The 19,716-nt window shown below is 39.8% G+C and overlaps 1 protein-coding gene across 1 annotated transcript; it reads right to left on the bottom strand.

The window, feature by feature from the left end:
- Window positions 1-229: 229 nt before the first annotated feature.
- LOC122263937 (uncharacterized) lies at window positions 230-16,602 on the bottom strand. The gene is made up of 6 exons (XM_043032579.2): window positions 16,467-16,602; window positions 9,534-9,594; window positions 9,318-9,380; window positions 6,479-6,649; window positions 3,364-3,451; window positions 230-2,936 (listed from the first exon to the last, which is right to left on the bottom strand). The coding sequence occupies exons 2-6, from the start codon at window positions 9,572-9,574 to the stop codon at window positions 1,803-1,805; spliced, it is 1,497 nt and encodes a 498-aa protein (XP_042888513.2). The 5' UTR covers window positions 9,575-9,594; window positions 16,467-16,602; the 3' UTR covers window positions 230-1,802.
- Between the last annotated feature and the right edge of the window lie 3,114 nt (window positions 16,603-19,716).

Here is a 19,716-nt window from a genome sequence, read left to right as displayed (position 1 = left end):
TCTTCAGTTTAAATTTATTAGTCCTATAATATCTACTGATTTCTTGCTTTTGTGACTAATATAACAAAAGAACTACACAATATTCAAGAAAAATGCTAGCTTCTAGAGGGGTGACAGGAAAGGGTTAATGATTCATTAAAAGTTTCACTATATTGCTAATGTTTTGTGTCTGTGTACGTTCGATTGGATAATTATATAAAATAGGCAGGGTAGGAAAAGAAAATCAACAGATTCATCATTAAAATATTATTCAGGAATTAATTTTGTATATTATCCCTCGTCAGCAAGTACAAAAACTCAATCTCCAGAACATGGTTATGTCATGTCTAAATCTTTTACATTTTCAAATCTTCATTTTCATCAGAAATATAGTTCTACCTCTGGCACTGAAAATGATTTGAAAATATTTCATAATTTCTATAATTCTTATCATACTAAACATACAATATATGCATGATTCCAGTGTCAGTAGGCATACTCAGTATGTAAATCCTTCACTTTCAAAATCTCAACCATCTGTGCTAAATAATAAGTCATAAAAGTAAATGTCAAAAGGTTACTCTCTTTTTTTTGTTTCACACGTGTTATAAACAAGCCGAAAAACAACAAGTAACTAATCAATTGAAATAAAATTTAATCTTATATCTCATAATAATCAAAACCTATTTACAACTTCAACAATATGTTCATAATGAGCTGTTATATGCTGTTTTTTGCATTTTCTTTCACTTTATTTATTTCAATACCATACAATAAAGTTCAATTCTTCCCATTCGGAGATCAATTTTCTACGACCGATAGTTTGGTACAATTAACATCTTATATCAATCCATCGTCATATAATACAGAAACTGCATCACATTTTTTGGATGAATTAATACGTGTCACAGAACTATTGCTATAAAGATATACTCACTGTGGTAAGCAACTCGTCAAAAACTTTAAAGTCAGAACAATACAGTAAAAAATATATCGATATCATATAATACCGAAGTCATACAAATAATATCATATGCAACATCATGAAAACGTACTAATATATATAGACATTAGTTTGTATTCGTTGTATATAACTAGAGGCTTCTAAAATAACAAAAATCATATATACTCAACTGAAGCTATGCAGTTGAACCTATTAAATGAGGTTGCAATTTACGATTAATATAATGGATACTGTCAAGAACTCTGAGACTAAGAGTCTATAAAATTCTGCAATATATTTCTATAGTATTGCTATGGTAGCGGGTCTTTGTCTCTGTGCGGAACATGTGTCAACATGATGTAAGCTGGGCAAATATGGGGCAACTGTCTGGGCAAGAGGAGCGGAGGAACGGGGCCAGGACAGACGCAGTTTGGTGTTGCTCCTGGGAGGACCTCGTGTGTGCCCCTTGTGACCTGATATACTTTGTGTTGCTCTATTATAAGCTGTATTGTGCAGTGTGATGTGCTGGTTTCCCCCCTGTATTGTGCCTATAGAAAAGTGTACTGGTAAAGAACCCTGGTGGTGTTCTGGGACGCTGTGGTACTCGGTGCCTCTTGGACCTGTTCTGTGTTGACGACCTTTTGGTTAGCAGGCCGTCTGCCTAGCTTGCCTCGTGTTGATGGCAGATAGGTGGGGTGACCGGCGTAACAGTATCATTCGTCTCGACTACATCTTAAGAAGAGAAAGAAATACGATGGAAGGGAGCCAAGTGTATCTATCTCTCCTTTTCTCTATCCCTTGGCTTCTTATATATTATGTACAGAGGGGAAAGTTTCTCAGCTGGTCACTTTCGCTTCTTAACCTCCATTTCTCCGATATTTTAAAGCGATGTCCCAAATTCGTGCATAATTGCTAGCACCCTGTCCATGAGTGCAACGGCAGTGTCTTTCGTCATGTAAGACATGTCGTAGGTTAGTGTATACGGCATATTTCCGCGGAAGGTGAACAACTGGTGAAGCATCATGAACCCAAAGTACTGAGAATTGCTGACCATGGAGAGGTCCGTCTGCTGGAGGTGTTCCCCGACGCCTGGAATTATGGTCGTGAGGTCCCCAAGGTTGGTGATGGCATAGTCCCGCACGGGTTTAGGCTTGGCTGCATAGTATTCCACTGGAGATAGTGATGGAAGGGTCATTCCCCTCACCACAAGCTGCTGAAGGGCTTCGCCAGATTTCAAGAGAACCAATAGCCTCTGGTGGAGCTTCCTGGTGTAGTTCCAGAAGTTGTCGCGGACGTTGGAGGGCGTCTCTACCCTGTGCACAGTGGGGCGAGAGTGTAATCCTAAGATCGGGAGGGGGCGCGGCTTCATGTACCGTCTCACATCCGTCGCCAAATGGATGCTCATGTGATGAGACTCCACCTCTACTCCTGCATCCCTCACCATCTCAATGATAGCCATGTTAACCACAGCCTCCAATCCGCTGTTGAATGTGACGCCATTTTCTTTGCACTTCGTTGCAAAGGACGTCCGGGTCCTCTGGTCGACGTTCCGGTAGACACGGTCACTTGCTGGTTTTCCTCCTGGAGGCGGGAAGGCCTTGAAGAGGATGGGCGTGGTGTCGCATGCCAGAAGCTCTTGCTTCATTGCTTCGAGCTTCTCAGGCTCCTTTAAGAAGTCCTGCTCGATCTGTTTTTCAATCTTGACGATGTCCTCATTGCTCAAGAAAACCCCATAAGGTTCATCGTCTATGGGTCGTCCAGCTATGACGTCGTTCAGCAGCTCCACAAGTTTGCCGCAGATGAAAGTCATGGTGAACCCATCAACGAATGAGTGGTGTGGTAGAATGACAAGGTCGTATTGGTATGGATAAGCCGCTTTAATCTCGGGCAGTAAACATGGGGCATCAGCAGCTACGGGAATAAGTCTGGCTTTCCAAGTGGGCGTGCGGTCGGCGAAGAAAGGCTCATTCAACAACTGCTTAATGACGTCATTGCTCTCAGCCCCTTCCAGGTACTGCAATGTAAGGAACATCTGACCAACATTCACAAAACTCCCACTCACTCTCTCTCTTTTTATTCTTTATATTCATAAATTTTCTCGCAAATATTTCTTTGTAAATCACTGTCCCTGTGTCTAAAGGCCTTATTAATCATTCAAACTCATTTCTATGTAAACTCAGACTAAAATATAGTCTATAGGTCGAGCTATTGCCTTCTATCATGATTTAAGGCCTTGATTAAATCTCATTGTCCTTCTTCTAGATAAACATAAAAAAATAGAACACAAATCTATCTCGAAACAAAATCGAAATCCGTTTCTGAAAGACAGACATGCTTGGATAATATAATCATAAACCATTTCGTTCAGAGTAAAAACTATTTCATATCATCATTGTTTCTGTTATTTTTGTTATTTCAAAAAGAATTCCGAATGAACTGACCTCAAAGTCGATGTCTGGATTCGGGTCCTCACAAACCCACAGCTTCTCCTCACGTTCTTTTAAGAAGCACCGGCAGTTTGGGGTTTTCCTGATGATTTAATTGTTTATTTTATTTTATTTTTTGTATATGTAACTACACTGTAGTTACATATACAAGTCATATATCATCAACTTCATATCATCCTTGTTCTCACTCTTACTCGAACTCTTATAAAACTAATACCTCAACCTTCTATAATATCCCTGTATTTTCTTCCCATCTTTGTTCACCACTTTCTTTAAACTTCCACTTTCCATTCTTTTTTTTTCTAACAGACTAAAATCAGATCAACTATAATTGTCTTACCCCCTCATGTAAAATATCCAGGATATGAGTCCACACACGTGAAGAACCGGAATCAGTATTAATGTTTCACAAACTTTTTCAAATCTGGCAACATCTGTGAACATCACTCTCCACCTAAGCTCCACTAGCTAATCTGTATTAACATTCTTTTATGTCATTTACTATGGACCTTGCATTTAATACACTTTCAATATAACAACTGCCTTCATGAATCCAGGGCTTGTATTTACGCTTTTTGTCTATGGTTTGTCTATTTTTAGATTTGTCTATGACAGAAACATGTCTTAGACTCCGCAATCTTGTCTTTGACTCCTCGTAAAATGTCTTTGATATCCGATTTTTTGTCTTTTACTTGGGCGAAGTTTGAGACAGGTCTGCAGGTGCCCCACGTGCATAAGGACTGTCTATCAACTCTCCTTGTGAAACAGGTCTGGAAGCCGAGACCCTTCCTATTGTAAACAAGCCCCTTAACATACAACCAACCTTTCATACGGTCACCTCATGGTAGATCCGATCACTGCCTCCTAAGCCTAGGGCATTTTCCCCATCCCAACAATTGCATCTTCCTTCTTCCCATCTAATTAACATGGTGACTGGGATTCTTTTCGCTGCTTCTATTTTCCTAGGATAATTGTGCTTCTCTTATTACAGATAAGATTCTTTTTGGGATGGACCGTTTTTATACCTTCTTCTCTAGAATCAAGACGGTTCAATACCCAATGGGTCAAAGCTTTACAACTTCTATTTCTTTAATCAAAACCAAGTACCTATATCTAAGTCCATAATCATTGCTGAAAAAATAGTTGATCAAACTAAACGTTCCTTTGTAATGAAATATCTAACACCCAAACAATCCTTCTAGCCCAAAACCAAAAGTAATTTCTAGATACTTCTCTTCGAATTCCAAATTGGCTAATCTCAAATAATCCTTTTAAAGTCGATCTTTCAAACTTCACTTGGATGACCAAGGGAATCAGCCTAACTGTCTTCTAGTCTTGGCATAACTCCCATCAAATGTCCGGCACGGAAAGTTAATACAATCCTATTAAGACTCGGCATCTTTATATCCGAAGATCCTGATGGTATACTAGTATTTGTTTAGAAAACTGTGCTGCAAAACTTGATCCATTCTTTAACAACCGATTCGTCCTCTCATACTAGATAGGTATCTTTCCATCGTCCCGGAAACAAGCTCGTGTACGCACACTGCCAGTCTGCTTGCTTGCTGCTCATCATTTCTCTTCGCATCATCACGTGTTATGTATGTTCTTTCCACAGTAAAGCTAGCAAGCCTTCTACTGGTATAATGCTCCTAGTAGTATGTGTAGGTGCTCTTGAACAGTCAAGCGAACATATCACAGACTCTCGTGCTCTTGTTTCAAAATATAGACCCGAGTCTCCCTTCCAGATTCTGACCAATATCATTCAAATTCCTAATGTCTAAGACAAGTCAGGTCCTCTATATGACCTCCTTGCCTCTGTAACCCACATTTAGTCCTCTGCTCTCTATTCATATAAGGAGAGAAAGGTGATCTCATTGGATCTTTACAAAAGTCTTTGATTGCGTCTGACATACAGGTCTTCTTACAAAAATCCTAAGGTACGTTCGCCATCTAATCCTTATAAACTGGATTAATTAATCCTCGATTGCCGCCAGAGTACATGGCCTCTCGAGCTCTCACTCTATCAGCAATGATGTGTCTCAGGATCCTTTGATTTCCCCTGTTTTGTTTTTACTCTCTGTCAACGACCTGTCTTCCACCTCACCTCATATGCATTCCTAAACAGACGATCTTTTGACTTGATTCTCAACGCAAGTCTAGTGAGAACATTCCTCTCAAAAGAATCCTCTCTGCTTCACTTCTGATCTAACAGGGATTGAACAGTGTGGCATAGTCAACATAGTCAGGTTTAATCATTACAAAATAACCCAAAGAGTCACTTAACACACAACAAAACTCTCTATATTCAAATTTAATAATCATAAAATAACTGAGAGAATCACTTAACACACAACAAAACCCTCCATATTCAGATATAATGATTATAAAATAACCCAAAGAGTCCCTTAACACAACAAAACCCTCCATATTCATCTGAGATGAATGGAGATGAATTAGATATTTAGGACATTCTCTGCATGGATATTTTGTTGCTTCTAGAAACATGCATCACAGAAACTTTCTCTCCAGAGCCCATGACAATTTCACAGTTAATTAGCTCGTTGCATTATACAAATATCAAAGTCCCTCTTTCCGTACACAATATGAAATCAAAAGCCATTGGTCTAATAAACAACCAAAATATGACTATGCGAGATGACGTCACTCGCGGGCAGTCCACCAATCACAGCCAGAGGCTCCAAGGAGACTTTAGAAAGGAGAATTTTTCTTCGCTGTTATATATGCTATAACATGACAAAAAAGAAATAAAGAAAAATCATTATTCAGGTTTTGAAATGAAACCTGCGATGTTACTGGAAATCTAATGAACTTTAGGAAATCAGGTTTTATCTTAAAAATCAATAGAAAAACTTAAGCACAATAATAAATATATCAAGACTAAATTTCTGTGAACAGTCGTAGAAATTTCACAATGCCGCAAGAAGAAGAAGAAGAAGAAGAAAAATATATATATAATTCCCCCCACTGAAAAACAACAACAACAATAAAAAACGAAAACTATAGGTATCACTCCCTTATGATCTAGAAAAAAAGGCTCACAAAATCAAATTTCGAAATCTACCCGCAACCGCCCGCCCTTACTTACCTCTGATAGTGCCTCAGGGCCTGTTCAACGTGTTCAGGTTTCAAAGGCTTCACGGTGTTGTATCTGAAGCGTCCGCCGCCCTGCCTGCATCCAATATCATGTCCTGCTTTGAACATTTCCATCTCTCTATAGGCAGGCCACAACCACTTGAACTCGCGTCCTTCCATGAACCTGTAGATAGAAATGTGTTTTGTAAGCGTTTGTTGTCTATGGCACTCTTGTTTTAGTTATTGATGTTTTTTTGTTGTCTTTGTTATCGTTGTTGTTTATGTTACTCTTGTTTTTGTTATTGTTGTTATGTTGGTGTCTGTCTTGTCATGATGCTATGATTCGAATTATTATTATCATCAGGATTATTTTTCATATGTTCTTATGATAGTAATGATGGTACTGGTTATTACCATCACAATTTTCTTCTCATCCTCATTATTTTTATATTTATGATAGACCATATTGTGTTTGTATTGCGTGTCATTGCACCATAAACAATAAAAAAACAAAACAAATATACTCGGACATTCACAATCATATACACACGTTTCTCCCCCATCCCCACCCCCCTTTCTCTCTCTCTCACTCTTTCTCTCTCTTTCTCTCCCTGTACTAAGCTTGATGGTGATGGCGGGAAATTCTACGGTTTAGTGTGCAAGACCGAGCGGACAGGAACAAAGACAGGTGGGGGAGTGGACAGCAAGAAAGACAGGTGGGGGAGTGGACAGCAACAAAGACAGGTGGGGGAGTGGACAGCAACAAAGACAGGTGGGGGAGTGGACAGCAACAAAGACAGGTGGGGGAGTGGACAGCAACAAAGACAGGTGGGGGAGTGGACAGCAACAAAGACAGGTGGGGGGAGGGACAGCAACAAAGACAGGTGGGGGAGTGGACAGCAACAAAGACAGGTGGGGGAGTGGACAGCAACAAAGACAGGTGGGGGAGTGGACAGCAACAAAGACAGGTGGGGGAGGGGACAGCAACAAAGACAGGTGGGGGAGTGGACAGCAACAAAGACAGGTAGGGGAGAGGACAGCAACAAAGACAGGTGGGGGAGAGGACAGAAACAAAGACAGATGGGGGAGTGGACAGCAACAAAGACAGGTGGGGGAGTGGACAGCAACAAAGACAGGTGGTGGAGCGGACAGCAACAAAGACAGGTGGGGGAGCGGACAGCAACAAAGACAGGTGGGGGAGCGGACAGCAACAAAGACAGATGGGGGAGTGGACAGCAACAAAGACAGGTGGGGGAGCGGACAGCAACAAAGACAGGTGGGGGAGCGGACAGCAACAAAGACAGGTGGGGGAGCGGACAGCAACAAAGACAGGTGGGGGAGCGGACAGCAACAAAGACAGGTGGGGGAGCGGACAGCAACAAAGACAGGTGGGGGAGCGGACAGCAACAAAGACAGATGGGGGAGTGGACAGCAACAAAGACAGGTGGTGGAGCGGACAGCAACAAAGACAGGTGGGGGAGCGGACAGCAACAAAGACAGGTGGGGGAGCGGACAGCAACAAAGACAGGTGGGGGAGTGGACAGCAACAAAGACAGGTGGGGGAGCGGACAGCAACAAAGACAGGTGGGGGAGCGGACAGCAACAAAGACAGGTGGGGGAGCGGACAGCAACAAAGACAGGTGGGGGAGCGGACAGCAACAAAGACAGATGGGGGAGTGGACAGCAACAAAGACAGGTGGGGGAGAGGACAGAAACAAAGACAGATGGGGGAGTGGACAGCAACAAAGACAGGTGGGGGAGTGGACAGCAACAAAGACAGGTGGGGGAGCGGACAGCAACAAAGACAGGTGGGGGAGCGGACAGCAACAAAGACAGGTGGGGGAGCGGACAGCAACAAAGACAGGTGGGGGAGTGGACAGCAACAAAGACAGGTGGGGGAGTGGACAGCAACAAAGACAGGTGGGGGAGTGGACAGCAACAAAGACAGGTGGGGGAGCGGACAGCAACAAAGACAGGTGGGGGAGCGGACAGCAAGAAAGACAGGTGGGGGAGAGGACAGAAACAAAGACAGGTGGGGGAGTGGACAGCAACAAAGACAGGTGGGGGAGTGGACAGCAACAAAGACAGGTGGGGGAGCGGACAGCAACAAAGACAGGTGGGGGAGTGGACAGCAACAAAGACAGGTGGGGGAGAGGACAGCAACAAAGACAGGTGGGGGAGTGGACAGCAACAAAGACAGGTGGGGGAGTGGACAGCAACAAAGACAGGCGGGGGAGTGGACAGCAACAAAGACAGGTGGGGGAGTGGACAGCAACGAAACGGGACCGGGGAATCTCAGGTAGTGATCTTATAGAGAGCCAAGGAGCACCTAAGAGGGTGGGACTGAGGACGTCCTCGAATCTTCAGAGCTGGTGCTTGAGTCTTAGTTGGAAGGAAGGGCAGATTGACCGAGCTGGTATGGTTATGGAATATTTATTGCCTGCTTAGCTACTTTACAAGGTTTTGTCACATGGCAGGTGGGACGTACAAAGGTAATTTCGTATGATCTAAGGTACTCAACATATGTGGGTCGTAATATGAGCAAGTTGCACAGCATGTAGTAAACAGTGAAGGATTATAATTCATAGTATAATGGACGGTCGTATGCTAGCAGTAGCAGAATTGACATCATATGAATATTGGTCTTTCTCTCTCTCTCTCTCTCTTTCTCTCTCACTCACTCTCTCTCTGTCTCTCTCTCTCTCTCCCTCTCTCTTTCTCGTGATTTCCTCTCTCTCTCTCTCTCTCTCTCTCTCTCTCTCTCTCTCTATCTCTTTATCTCTCTCTCTCTCTCTCTTTCTCGTGATTTCCCCTTCTCTCTCTTTCGTACACATGTAAACGAAAATACTTACACATCCTCCTTACGGGCTGACCGGGAGGAGAGCTTGGCTTTGTGAAACGAACAGATCACACGCCTGAAATATGTTAAAATATACTAATAAATTCTAACCCAATTATCTGCATTACTATATCGGCATTACTTTCAGATTCCTAAGATGAGAAACAAGATGTGAGAGAAGAACAAATGTGTTTACAGATTTTGTACACGAAAACATCCTTCTGTTTACCTGGAGGGTCTGAGCAGCTGTCCGAATCCTTTGATTAACATCCTTGTGAGAAATTCTTGTTCTGTTGATGGAATCTTATCAACATAATTTGTTCACTTTATTGTGTTTATATTCAGGAATGTATTGAGAGATAGATATAGATATGCAGGTGTATGCGAGTGGTATTTGCTATCATTTTTATTAGTATTATCACTTTTGTCATATTATCCTTGCGATTATCGTTATTATTATTGGCATCACTTCTGTTATAATTTATATAAATATCCTTATTATCATTGGTTGCTATGTTGTTATTTTTCAATGTTAACATATTATTACCATTATTATTATCATTGTTGTTATTAATGTTATAGGTGTTGATGCTGTTTATATCACCACAACCGACATTATTGATATCATTATGATTTTTGTTGCTATTATAACAACATATTTTCATTGACGATGACTTTCAAATGTTGTGAATTATGCGACGAAGTATCGGTGCCACTACTTAACGACCATCGAAAAGGCCTATGCAAGTCTTGCCGCTGGAAAACTACACCTTGATCGTTACCTTATGTTAATTCTTGTGACGAAAACAAAGCGGGAATTTGCAGAAGACTGGACTCCCCCGCTTAAATGTAACTTGGACTCGCCGAAATAATAAGCCGGTAGACCGACCTTGGCTGCGCTTGACGGAGGGAGAGCTTATACTGTGAAGGTTAAGTAACACCATTATGGCAAATTTAGTCTCAATTTCACGGTTAAGTACATAGGCTCAGTGTGGAAATAAACTATGTATGTACATGTTTGGTATTGGGAATTAATAATAAGGAATTATTGTTAAGTGTGGTTTTCTTATATTTTTCCTCGTTTCTTATTTTTGAAAAGTATGGTGCATAATGGGAGAGTATGAAATAACGAATAAAAAGATAAATATATATACAATATAAAAGGATAATTAAAATGACCAACACTACAACATGTACATAAAATTTGGTGGCAGCGGTGGGATAAAAAGATTAGTGAAGTGTATAGTGTGACATTCTTATTTTTCTGAACCCAGTGAACCAGTGCTTGCGTGATTGTGGTAATGTATATTCCTCCTTGAAGTGCTCTCGCTCGCGATAAGTATAAGTTGGTCATTATTTTGACTTTGATTTTGATTTTTTTTTTTTTTCCAAGATGGGCAAACGAAATTATAATACTCGTTCAAGTAGAGCAGCTGGTCAAAGTAATTCTGAGGAGTCTTACGAGAAATTGCTCGAAAAGTACAACGACCTTGAATCCCGGTTTGAGCAACTAATAGAAGAATGTGACGAAATGAAAACTACGCTTAATGATTTTCAAAGATCAAATCGTGTTAATCGCGGACAATTGACCGATGGTAGTAGTAACCCTAATACTATTTTCATTGATCGTAAAGAACTTCCAAAGTTTGAGGCAAAAATTCCAGCTTCTAATCCGCTCTTAAGAAATCAAGAAGTCGAACACTTTATAAGGCAATTGGAATTAAATGTTTACCCATCAACCGATGATCAATTAATCCGTAAAGCTAGAGTAAATTGTAGAGGTATAGCCGAGCAAATAATTAACTCGCACTATTTTGATGACATTACATCTTGGAATGAGTTTAAAGAACTATTCAGGCTGAAATTCAGAGTAAATAGTACGCCATCCGATTTCTTTAAGGCACTAGAAGATAAGAAGTTAGGGCTGTATCAATCGCCTAAAGACTTGTACATTGAGATTGAAGGAGCGGTGTTGCAAGGAATGCGAGATTACCCATTGTCTATTGGCGACTCGTCGGATCTTACTCGTAGAATATTTCTCTCTGCATTACCTCATTGGTTAAGACCACATTTAGCAGCCGTAGAAAGTTCACCTTTGAATGAGCTAGTTGATGTTGCTTCTAGAATTTGGAATCTTCGAAGTAGTAATCGCACTGATCGCGCTGATCATGTACGAAATATTGCAACTGTGAATTCTAGCCCGTATTGCGCCTTCCATAAGGTCCATACACACAGCACTTCAGCATGTAAAGCTAAACCGTCCGGTCGAGGATGCTGGCATTGTGGTGAATCTCACAAACGACAAAATTGTCCATTTTTTCGTGAAGGCCAGAATCAAATATCCATTGAGAGTGACAAAGAGATGTGTAACGAAGGAGCAACCAGTAAAACGGAATGAGATAGATGTTTGTAATAATGTAAATCGTGGTCGTCCTTTAGATTTATTTAAAGTGGGAGGGAAAATTGTAAAAACTTTCATTGATACTGGTTCTTCAGCTACTATATTGAAGTATAATGCCTTGAGTGAATTAAACGTTCAAAATAAATCTCCACCTAGGTCACTTATTGGGGTTTCGGGAAGTACTCTGAACTGTGTTATGGAGTGTCACATTGAGTTTGAAATTGACAAAGGGTGCAAAGTATTTCATAGGGTTGTAGTTGTAGATAATATCGAATTTCCAGCTAATCTATTGTGTGGGATAGATTTTTTGAGAAGATTTAACTATAAGTTAGTCCATGATAACAAAACGCAAATGTCTAAGTTAATTCTAAATGATATAACTTTCACTGTAAATTACAGTGATCAACCCTCTCTGCAAGTGTCTGCAACAACTCAAATTGGTACAGTATCTCTTGCCCCAGTGCGTAGTTTGTTTAAGTCTAGTGTTTGTTCTCATGTGCTTAAATCTACTGTTTGTGTATCTAATAGTGGACGGTTTGTAAAATGTACAGTGCCATCTTTGCTTGAAGACAGTGTTTTGCTTGTTGAAAGTGAAATAGAATCTTTATTAATACCCAAGACTTTAGTAAAAGTGAAGGACAAAAGCATTCAAGTGTGGGTCGTTAATGTAACTAACAAGAACGTAAAACTTAAAAATGGAACAAAATTAGTGTCTCTGGAAAAAGTGTCAGACTTGCCAGATGTAAATCTAAATACTTTCGGTTCGAGTGTGACTGATACTATATCTAGTGTTGAAGATGGTAAAATAAACTTAGATTTATCTGATTTGGACCTTTCTTATTTGAAAAATTCTGAGCGTTCTAAAGTTCTAAATGTCCTAAATAGATACCCTAATCTATTTTCTGGTGAACAAAGTATAGGAACAATACCTGGCATTTATCATTACATTCCTACAGGTGATCACAGACCTATTTGTACCAAGCAGTATAGACTACCAAAAGCATCCAAGGATATTATCAAGCAGGAATGTGAGCAGATGTTAAAGGATGGTGTGATCGAACATAGCAAAAGTCCTTGGTTATCTCCTGTGGTACTTGTCAGGAAAAAGGATGGTAGTATACGATTTTGTATAGACTTTCGAAACCTGAACCAAATTACTACTGCAGATGCATTTCCTTTGCCTAACATGACTGAACTTCTTGACAGTTTAAAACAAACTAAATATTTTTCAGTACTAGATGCTAAGAGTGCCTATTGGAGTATTCGTGTTGCACCTCAGGACCGGTGTAAAACCGCCTTCACTGATGGTAATCGGCTTTATCAATGGGTAAGGATGCCTTTTGGCTTGCGCACGGCTCCGAACACGTTTCAACGTACTTTCTCCATCGTCTTGTCTCCAATCCTCGGTAACCACTGTCTTTGTTATTTGGATGATGTCATCGTCTACTCCAATTCATTTCAGGAGCACCTAGATCATTTGTCAAGTGTACTTAACTCGCTTAATAAAGCAGGTCTTAAACTAAACCTAAAAAAATGCCAAATAGCAAGGCAGCAAATAAAATTCTTGGGCTTTCTTGTCTCCTCAACAGGTATATCCCCAGATCCCGAGAAAGTTGAAGCTGTGACTTGCATGCCGTCACCAAAAAATGCACAGGAAACTAGAAGATACCTTGGCTGTGTAGGATTTTTTCGTCGGCTTATAAAGGATTTCGCAAAAATTGCTGCTCCCTTAACGGATGTCACCAGGAAGAACAAACCATTTGTATGGAATGAGGCCCAAGAAAATGCCTTCCAAGCACTGAAGAAACGACTGAAATCTGCTCCAGTACTAGTAAGGCCTGACTTTAATAAACATTTTCAAATACATACTGATGCATCTAAAGTAGCTATTGCTGGTTGTTTACTACAGTCGGATGACAATGATGATTTACATCCTGTAGCCTATTTCTCTCGTAAACTGAAAGGTGCAGAGTCAAGATATTCAGCGACAGACCTAGAAGCCTTAGCAGTGGTAGAGTCTGTACGTGCATTCAATCCATATGTATACGGTAGATCATTCAGTATACACACAGACCATGCTCCATTGACTCATATTTTTAAGAAGCAAACAAAATCCCCTCGCATGTCAAGATGGAGTATAGAACTTGCTGAATATAATTATACTATTCATTATAAACAGGGAAGGAACAACTATGTGCCAGATACTTTAAGCAGAAGTATTGCAACTGTAGATCTTGGAAATGTTGACCCAACGGAATTTCGTGAGCTACAAATGAAAGACCCTCAATGGAGAACAGTAATAGAATATCTTGAAGGAGGAGAACTACCTAAACGTAAGTTATCAGCTCCCATTCATGAGTTTGAAATGGAAAATGGAATTCTCTATCATCTTAGACACAAAGAGGACGAGATAACCCACAGATTAGTCATCCCTAATGACCTGCATGCTGCAGCTCTTCGCCTAGTTCATGATGTCCCTATGGCTGCCCATCAAGGAATATTTTGTACGTACGTCAGACTAACATCCATGTTCTTTTTCCCAAACCAGTTGTCGTTTACGAAAGACTACATTCAAAGATGCTCTGCATGTCAACGAAGGAAGGGAGTACAAAAACGTCATGCATGCCTACACTCGATGCCAGAAGTAAAAGAACCTATGGATCGTGTCAGTGCAGACCTGATGGACCTCTATCAGTCTTACTCGGGTAAACGCTATGTCTTATCAATCGTGGACCATCTTAGTAGGTACGTCCAACTGGTAGCTTTGCCGGATAAGCAAGCAGAGACGGTAGCAAATGCTTTTGTTCAGGAATACATGACTTTATTTGGAGCTCCAAAGGTGTTGGTTACTGATAATGGCTCCGAGTTTACTAATAGACTATTCTCGGAAGTCTGCAAATTGGTTCAGATAAAAACGTCACTTACTACACCATTCCATCCATCTTCTAACGGTATGATTGAACGGACCCATAGGACAATAAAAGATTCGCTATCTATTCTCTCTGAAGAATCTCCACTATCTTGGGATGAGTATCTGCCTTATGTAAGATATGCACTGAACTCTGCCATTCACAGGTCTGTTAATGCTGTTCCCTTGTATTTGTTCACAGGACATAACTGTAACCCTCCATCTGGTTTGATAAGTAGAATTACAAGGTATGATGAGGACGGAACCTTTGATACACTACGTAAACTGCAAATGGCATGGAAAACTGCTGCAACACATTCTCAACTAGCCCGAGCAACGGAAGCCAGATACCATGATAAGTGTGTGAAACCTGCAAATATAGACGTTGGTGCTTTGGTGCTTAAAAGGAACTATTCGGTTATTAAGGGTACAAGCAGAGCCTTGGCACCTAAATGGTCAGGTCCCTATCGTATCACAAAGAGAACTGGACCTGTAACTTTTATAATCAAAAGTGTCTTTGGTGTTCCCCTAGAGCACAAGGTGCATCTCAATCAACTAAAGCGATTCTATCCCTCAGAGGAACTAGTGTTAGACGAAAATCTTGATGAAGCAGAGGTTTTTGTAGAATCTGATCCTATTTCTCGAACTTTACTTAGTCTTGCAAAGCCAAGGAAACACACTATGAAAACAAGGTCTCAAGGTCCCGCTGAGCCTATTTAGATTTTAAGTGATATGAGATATATTTTGCAATGATCCTGTTACTAAACTTATTTTCTCCCTCAGATTTACTGTTGTATGGTGATTGTAACTTTGGCGAAGTCTGGAGTCTGTTCCAGATCTTGAATGTCGAGTATCTGTACTGCCTGTTATACTGATCCTGTTCTGAATCTTCTTGACGCTCCGCCTCGTCTGCGACTTTGAATCCCGCCTGACTGGTGTCCCAGCGCCAGAACTCTACCAGCCGTGAGAGGGCCCTGGTCCACTGGAAGGGATATGGAGCTGGAACGGTTTTCAACTCCCGAGTCGAGGATGACGGTGGACATCTTCCGGACGAGCCGAGGCTACGCTCTCCAGTGCCCCCGAGGAGTTGTTGTGAATTATGCGACGAAGTATCGGTGCCACTACTTAACGACCATCGAAAAGGCCTATGCAAGTCTTGCCGCTGGAAAACTACACCTTGGTCGTTACCTTATGTTAATTCTTGTGACGAAAACAAAGCGGGAATTTGCAGAAGACTGGACTCCCCCGCTTAAATGTAACTTGGACTCGCCGAAATAATAAGCCGGTAGACCGACCTTGGCTGCGCTTGACGGAGGGAGAGCTTATACTGTGAAGGTTAAGTAACACCATTATGGCAAATTTAGTCTCAATTTCACGGTTAAGTACATAGGCTCAGTGTGGAAATAAACTATGTATGTACATGTTTGGTGTTGGAAATTAATAATAAGGAATTATTGTTAAGTGTGGTTTTCTTATATTTTTCCTCGTTTCTTATTTTTGAAAAGTATGGTGCATAATGGGAGAGTATGAAATAACGAATAAAAAGATAAATATATATACAATATAAAAGGATAATTAAAATGACCAACACTACACAAACATAACATTACATGTATAAATGAATGTATACTTGAATGCTGGAATGTTAACTCATAATTTGATTAAAAAAAAAGTATATTATAATTTTCACATATGATTAATATTCACAAAAGACGAGAGGATAGTTGACTCATGAATATCGCAAGATATCGATGGAGCGCCAGTTTTACTGTATTTGCAGCTGTTCTTCCTTCTTAGAATCACAAATACTCTTAACAAATGCACAACAAAACGCTAATGACCGAAATATTTACCTTACAGAAGCATAGAAGTTTGAATTCTTGTTTGATTTAATATTTTCTCGTAAGACCTCTCGCAGCTGAAATCCGCGAATCCAGACAGCGTTCTTGTAGACGGTGTTCTTGCCCGAACGTTGTGAAGAAACTTACTGTACAGAAGAGGCGGCTGTTACCACTCATATCTTTATTTTTTTTCCCCACTTATCCTGTCCTTGGGCGAGTCTTTCTCTCTCTATCTTTATCTGCTTTTCGATTTTTCTTGTTTTCATTTTATCTCGCTCCACCTTCTGTGACTCTCCTCTTTTACTTTACTTTAAAAGCAGCAGTAATGATAATAATGATGATGATTGCAATACTGATTCCGATGACAATTATAACAATTATGGTAATAACGATAATAACGATGACAACAATGATTGTTATTCGAACGTATTACTCCGATTGTGACTGTATACTTTAATAAGCAGTCTACCGCAATAATAAATACAAAAATACATCCATTTTGCTCTCGTTTATATATTTTCCATATCAGACACTCGGTAAATTCAGTTTCTTACGAGTTAAAGAGTGAATGCAATCCAAGTCCAAGGACTCAAACAATTATTTATCACCCATTTATCAAAACTACTTATGGTGGTATTTGTTTTACATTTCAATTTATGAACTGGAGTCTTGAAATGTGTAATATGCTATCCATTATAATTTTGCTTCATTGTTACATAAATTTTGCAATAGACCACCTTTAAGATACTCATTAAACGGCCGAATGTGACGACATAAAAAATCAAGAAATATTTGGCATTTTCGCCATTAAGTGATGATTCGCGCATGCGTGTTGGGGTGAGCTCTCGTGAAATAATTGGAAATGTGGCAGTGAATAATTGCGAGTGATTGCCAGTAATTGCAAGTAAGGACACTGCAGATAACGCCTCTAGTCTCAATACTGCTCTTTAGATTTTTTTTTCTTATCTAGATCATGTTTGATGAATTCATAATAAGTTGCTTGTATGCAACATGCGTTTCTTTTACTTTAATTTCTTATCGTTCTGGTCGGGGGTTTGTCCAATGTTATTATCATATCAGTAATTTTTTCAGACTTGTAAAATATTCAAGTGCAATTCTTTTCATTCCTTTATTTGAAATTATCTGCGTCATTAGCTTAGGTCCTCAGTAGTGGACGATAAGAAGTGAAAAGACTCAAGTATTTTAGTTTTTTAATCTAAATTTATTGCAAAGCCATACCAGAACAATGGAGGGAAAGCACCCTAATACCAATTTTTAAAGAGAAAGGGGATATCCAATGCTGTGAAAATTACCGTGGGATAAAATTAATGTCACACACCTTAAAGTTGTTTGAAAGAATTTTGGACAGTAGTCTTAGACAAGTGATGGAAATTGGTAGGCAACAACTTGGCTTTATGAAAGGACTTGGGACAATTGATGGTATTTTCTCCCTTAGGCAAATAATGGAAAAATATCAGGAAAAGCAGAAAGTGTTACATATGGTATTCATCGATTTGGAGAAAGCATATGATAGGGTGCCACGACAGGAGGTTTGGAGAGGGCTACGTGAAAGAGGAGTGCAAGGAAAGTATGTAAGGGTTATCAAAGAATGCTATAAGGATGTTACTACTAGAGTTAGAAGCACAGTAGGAACAACGGAAAACTTCCATGTGAAGGTTGGTCTACACCAGGGGTCAGCACTTAGCCCATTATTATTTAATATTGTATTCGATGATATTACTCAAAATGTTAAGGAGGACCCACCATGGTGCATTTTATATGCAGATGACGTAGTGTTGATAACAGAAAGTAGAAGAGGATTAGAAACCAAGTTAGAAGAATGGAGATGTGCATTAGAGAGTAGAGGCATGAAAATTAACAGGTCTAAAACAGAGTACTTCTCAACTGATATGGGTGACCAATTGGCCTCAATACAACTGAATGGAAATAGGTTGAAAAGAAAAAATACTTTTAAATACCTTGGGTCTATGGTAGATGAAAGTACAGGGATGGAAAGGGAAGTTACTCATAGAATTCAGTGTAGATGGAACAACTGGAGGAAGGTGTCAGGGGTCATTTGCAATAAAAGAAAAGAAAATCCAAGAGTCTAGGCTGAGGTGGTTTGGCCATGTAAAGAGAAGGGAGGGTGAAGAACATATTGGGAGAGAGGTTATGGAAATGGAAGTAGAAGGGAATAGAAGAAAGGGTATACCCAAAACCAGATAGAAATATTGTATAAAAAGGGTCTTGAAGGAAAAGAACATAGATGATATAACAATAGTATACAATAGGAGTACTTGGAGAAAGCTCATCAAAAACGGCGACCCCGAATAGTTCAAGTTCAAACATTTATTCCATAAATGACAATGGTTATTCTTATATGAATACATACATATTTACACTTGATGAGTAAAAAGGTGTTCTTTCAATTTTGTATTAAAATTACAATTGTTAATGTTTTTAATATCTGGTAAGAAGTTCCACATTTTCGGTCCACGATTTTGTACCTGTCTTGCCCCTGTTTCTGTATTTGATCTTTTTACATATAGGGAATTTACCTGGCGTGTTTGAATGCCAGCTGTGTTCCCTACAGTTTGCAGGGGGAATAACCATGGTGGATAGAATCCATGTATCAATTTGAAGGTAAAGAGACAGGTATCATAAATGCACTTAGGATGAACTTTTAACCATTTTAAATTTTGTATATATGGGGTAATATGATCGAATTTACTGACATTACCCAGTGCAACTCTTGCAGCAAAGTTTTGTAATTTTTGTAGTTTTAGAAATTGTGTTTTGTTGGTTGAACCCCATACATTTGAACAGTAGTTTATTATGCTAAGAGCTAGTGTTTGCACAACCATCATTCTAGTATCCGTAGTGATTTGATTTTTTATGTGATTTAGAAATATTAATGTACCCATTACTTTCCTGTGTATGTTATCAACGTGTGTTTCAAATGTCATGTATCTCTCCAAGTGTACTCTCAAAATTTTCACTGAAATGTTTGGTTTGATAGGGTGGCCTTCAAATTCTATGGTTGTGTCGATGGGGATTTTGGCAATGTTCTGTCGATTACCTATGAATATGCATTGAGTTTTATGGGGATTTAATTTAAGACCATTACTTTCAAAGTATATTTTAGCTTGTGTAAGAGTGTTTTGAGTATTTCTTATTAATGCATTTAAGTTATTTACTGAGTCACTATGGAGAAACTGTGAATCATCGGCGTACTGCACTAGCAGGCAGTTATGAGCAATGG

Source organism: Penaeus japonicus, unplaced genomic scaffold (genome assembly GCF_977035675.1).
Source record: "Penaeus japonicus unplaced genomic scaffold, GWHDUDI00000001_assembly GWHDUDI00000036, whole genome shotgun sequence".
NCBI lineage: Eukaryota > Metazoa > Arthropoda > Malacostraca > Decapoda > Penaeidae > Penaeus > Penaeus japonicus.
This window is presented reverse-complemented; position numbering and strand designations above follow the sequence as displayed.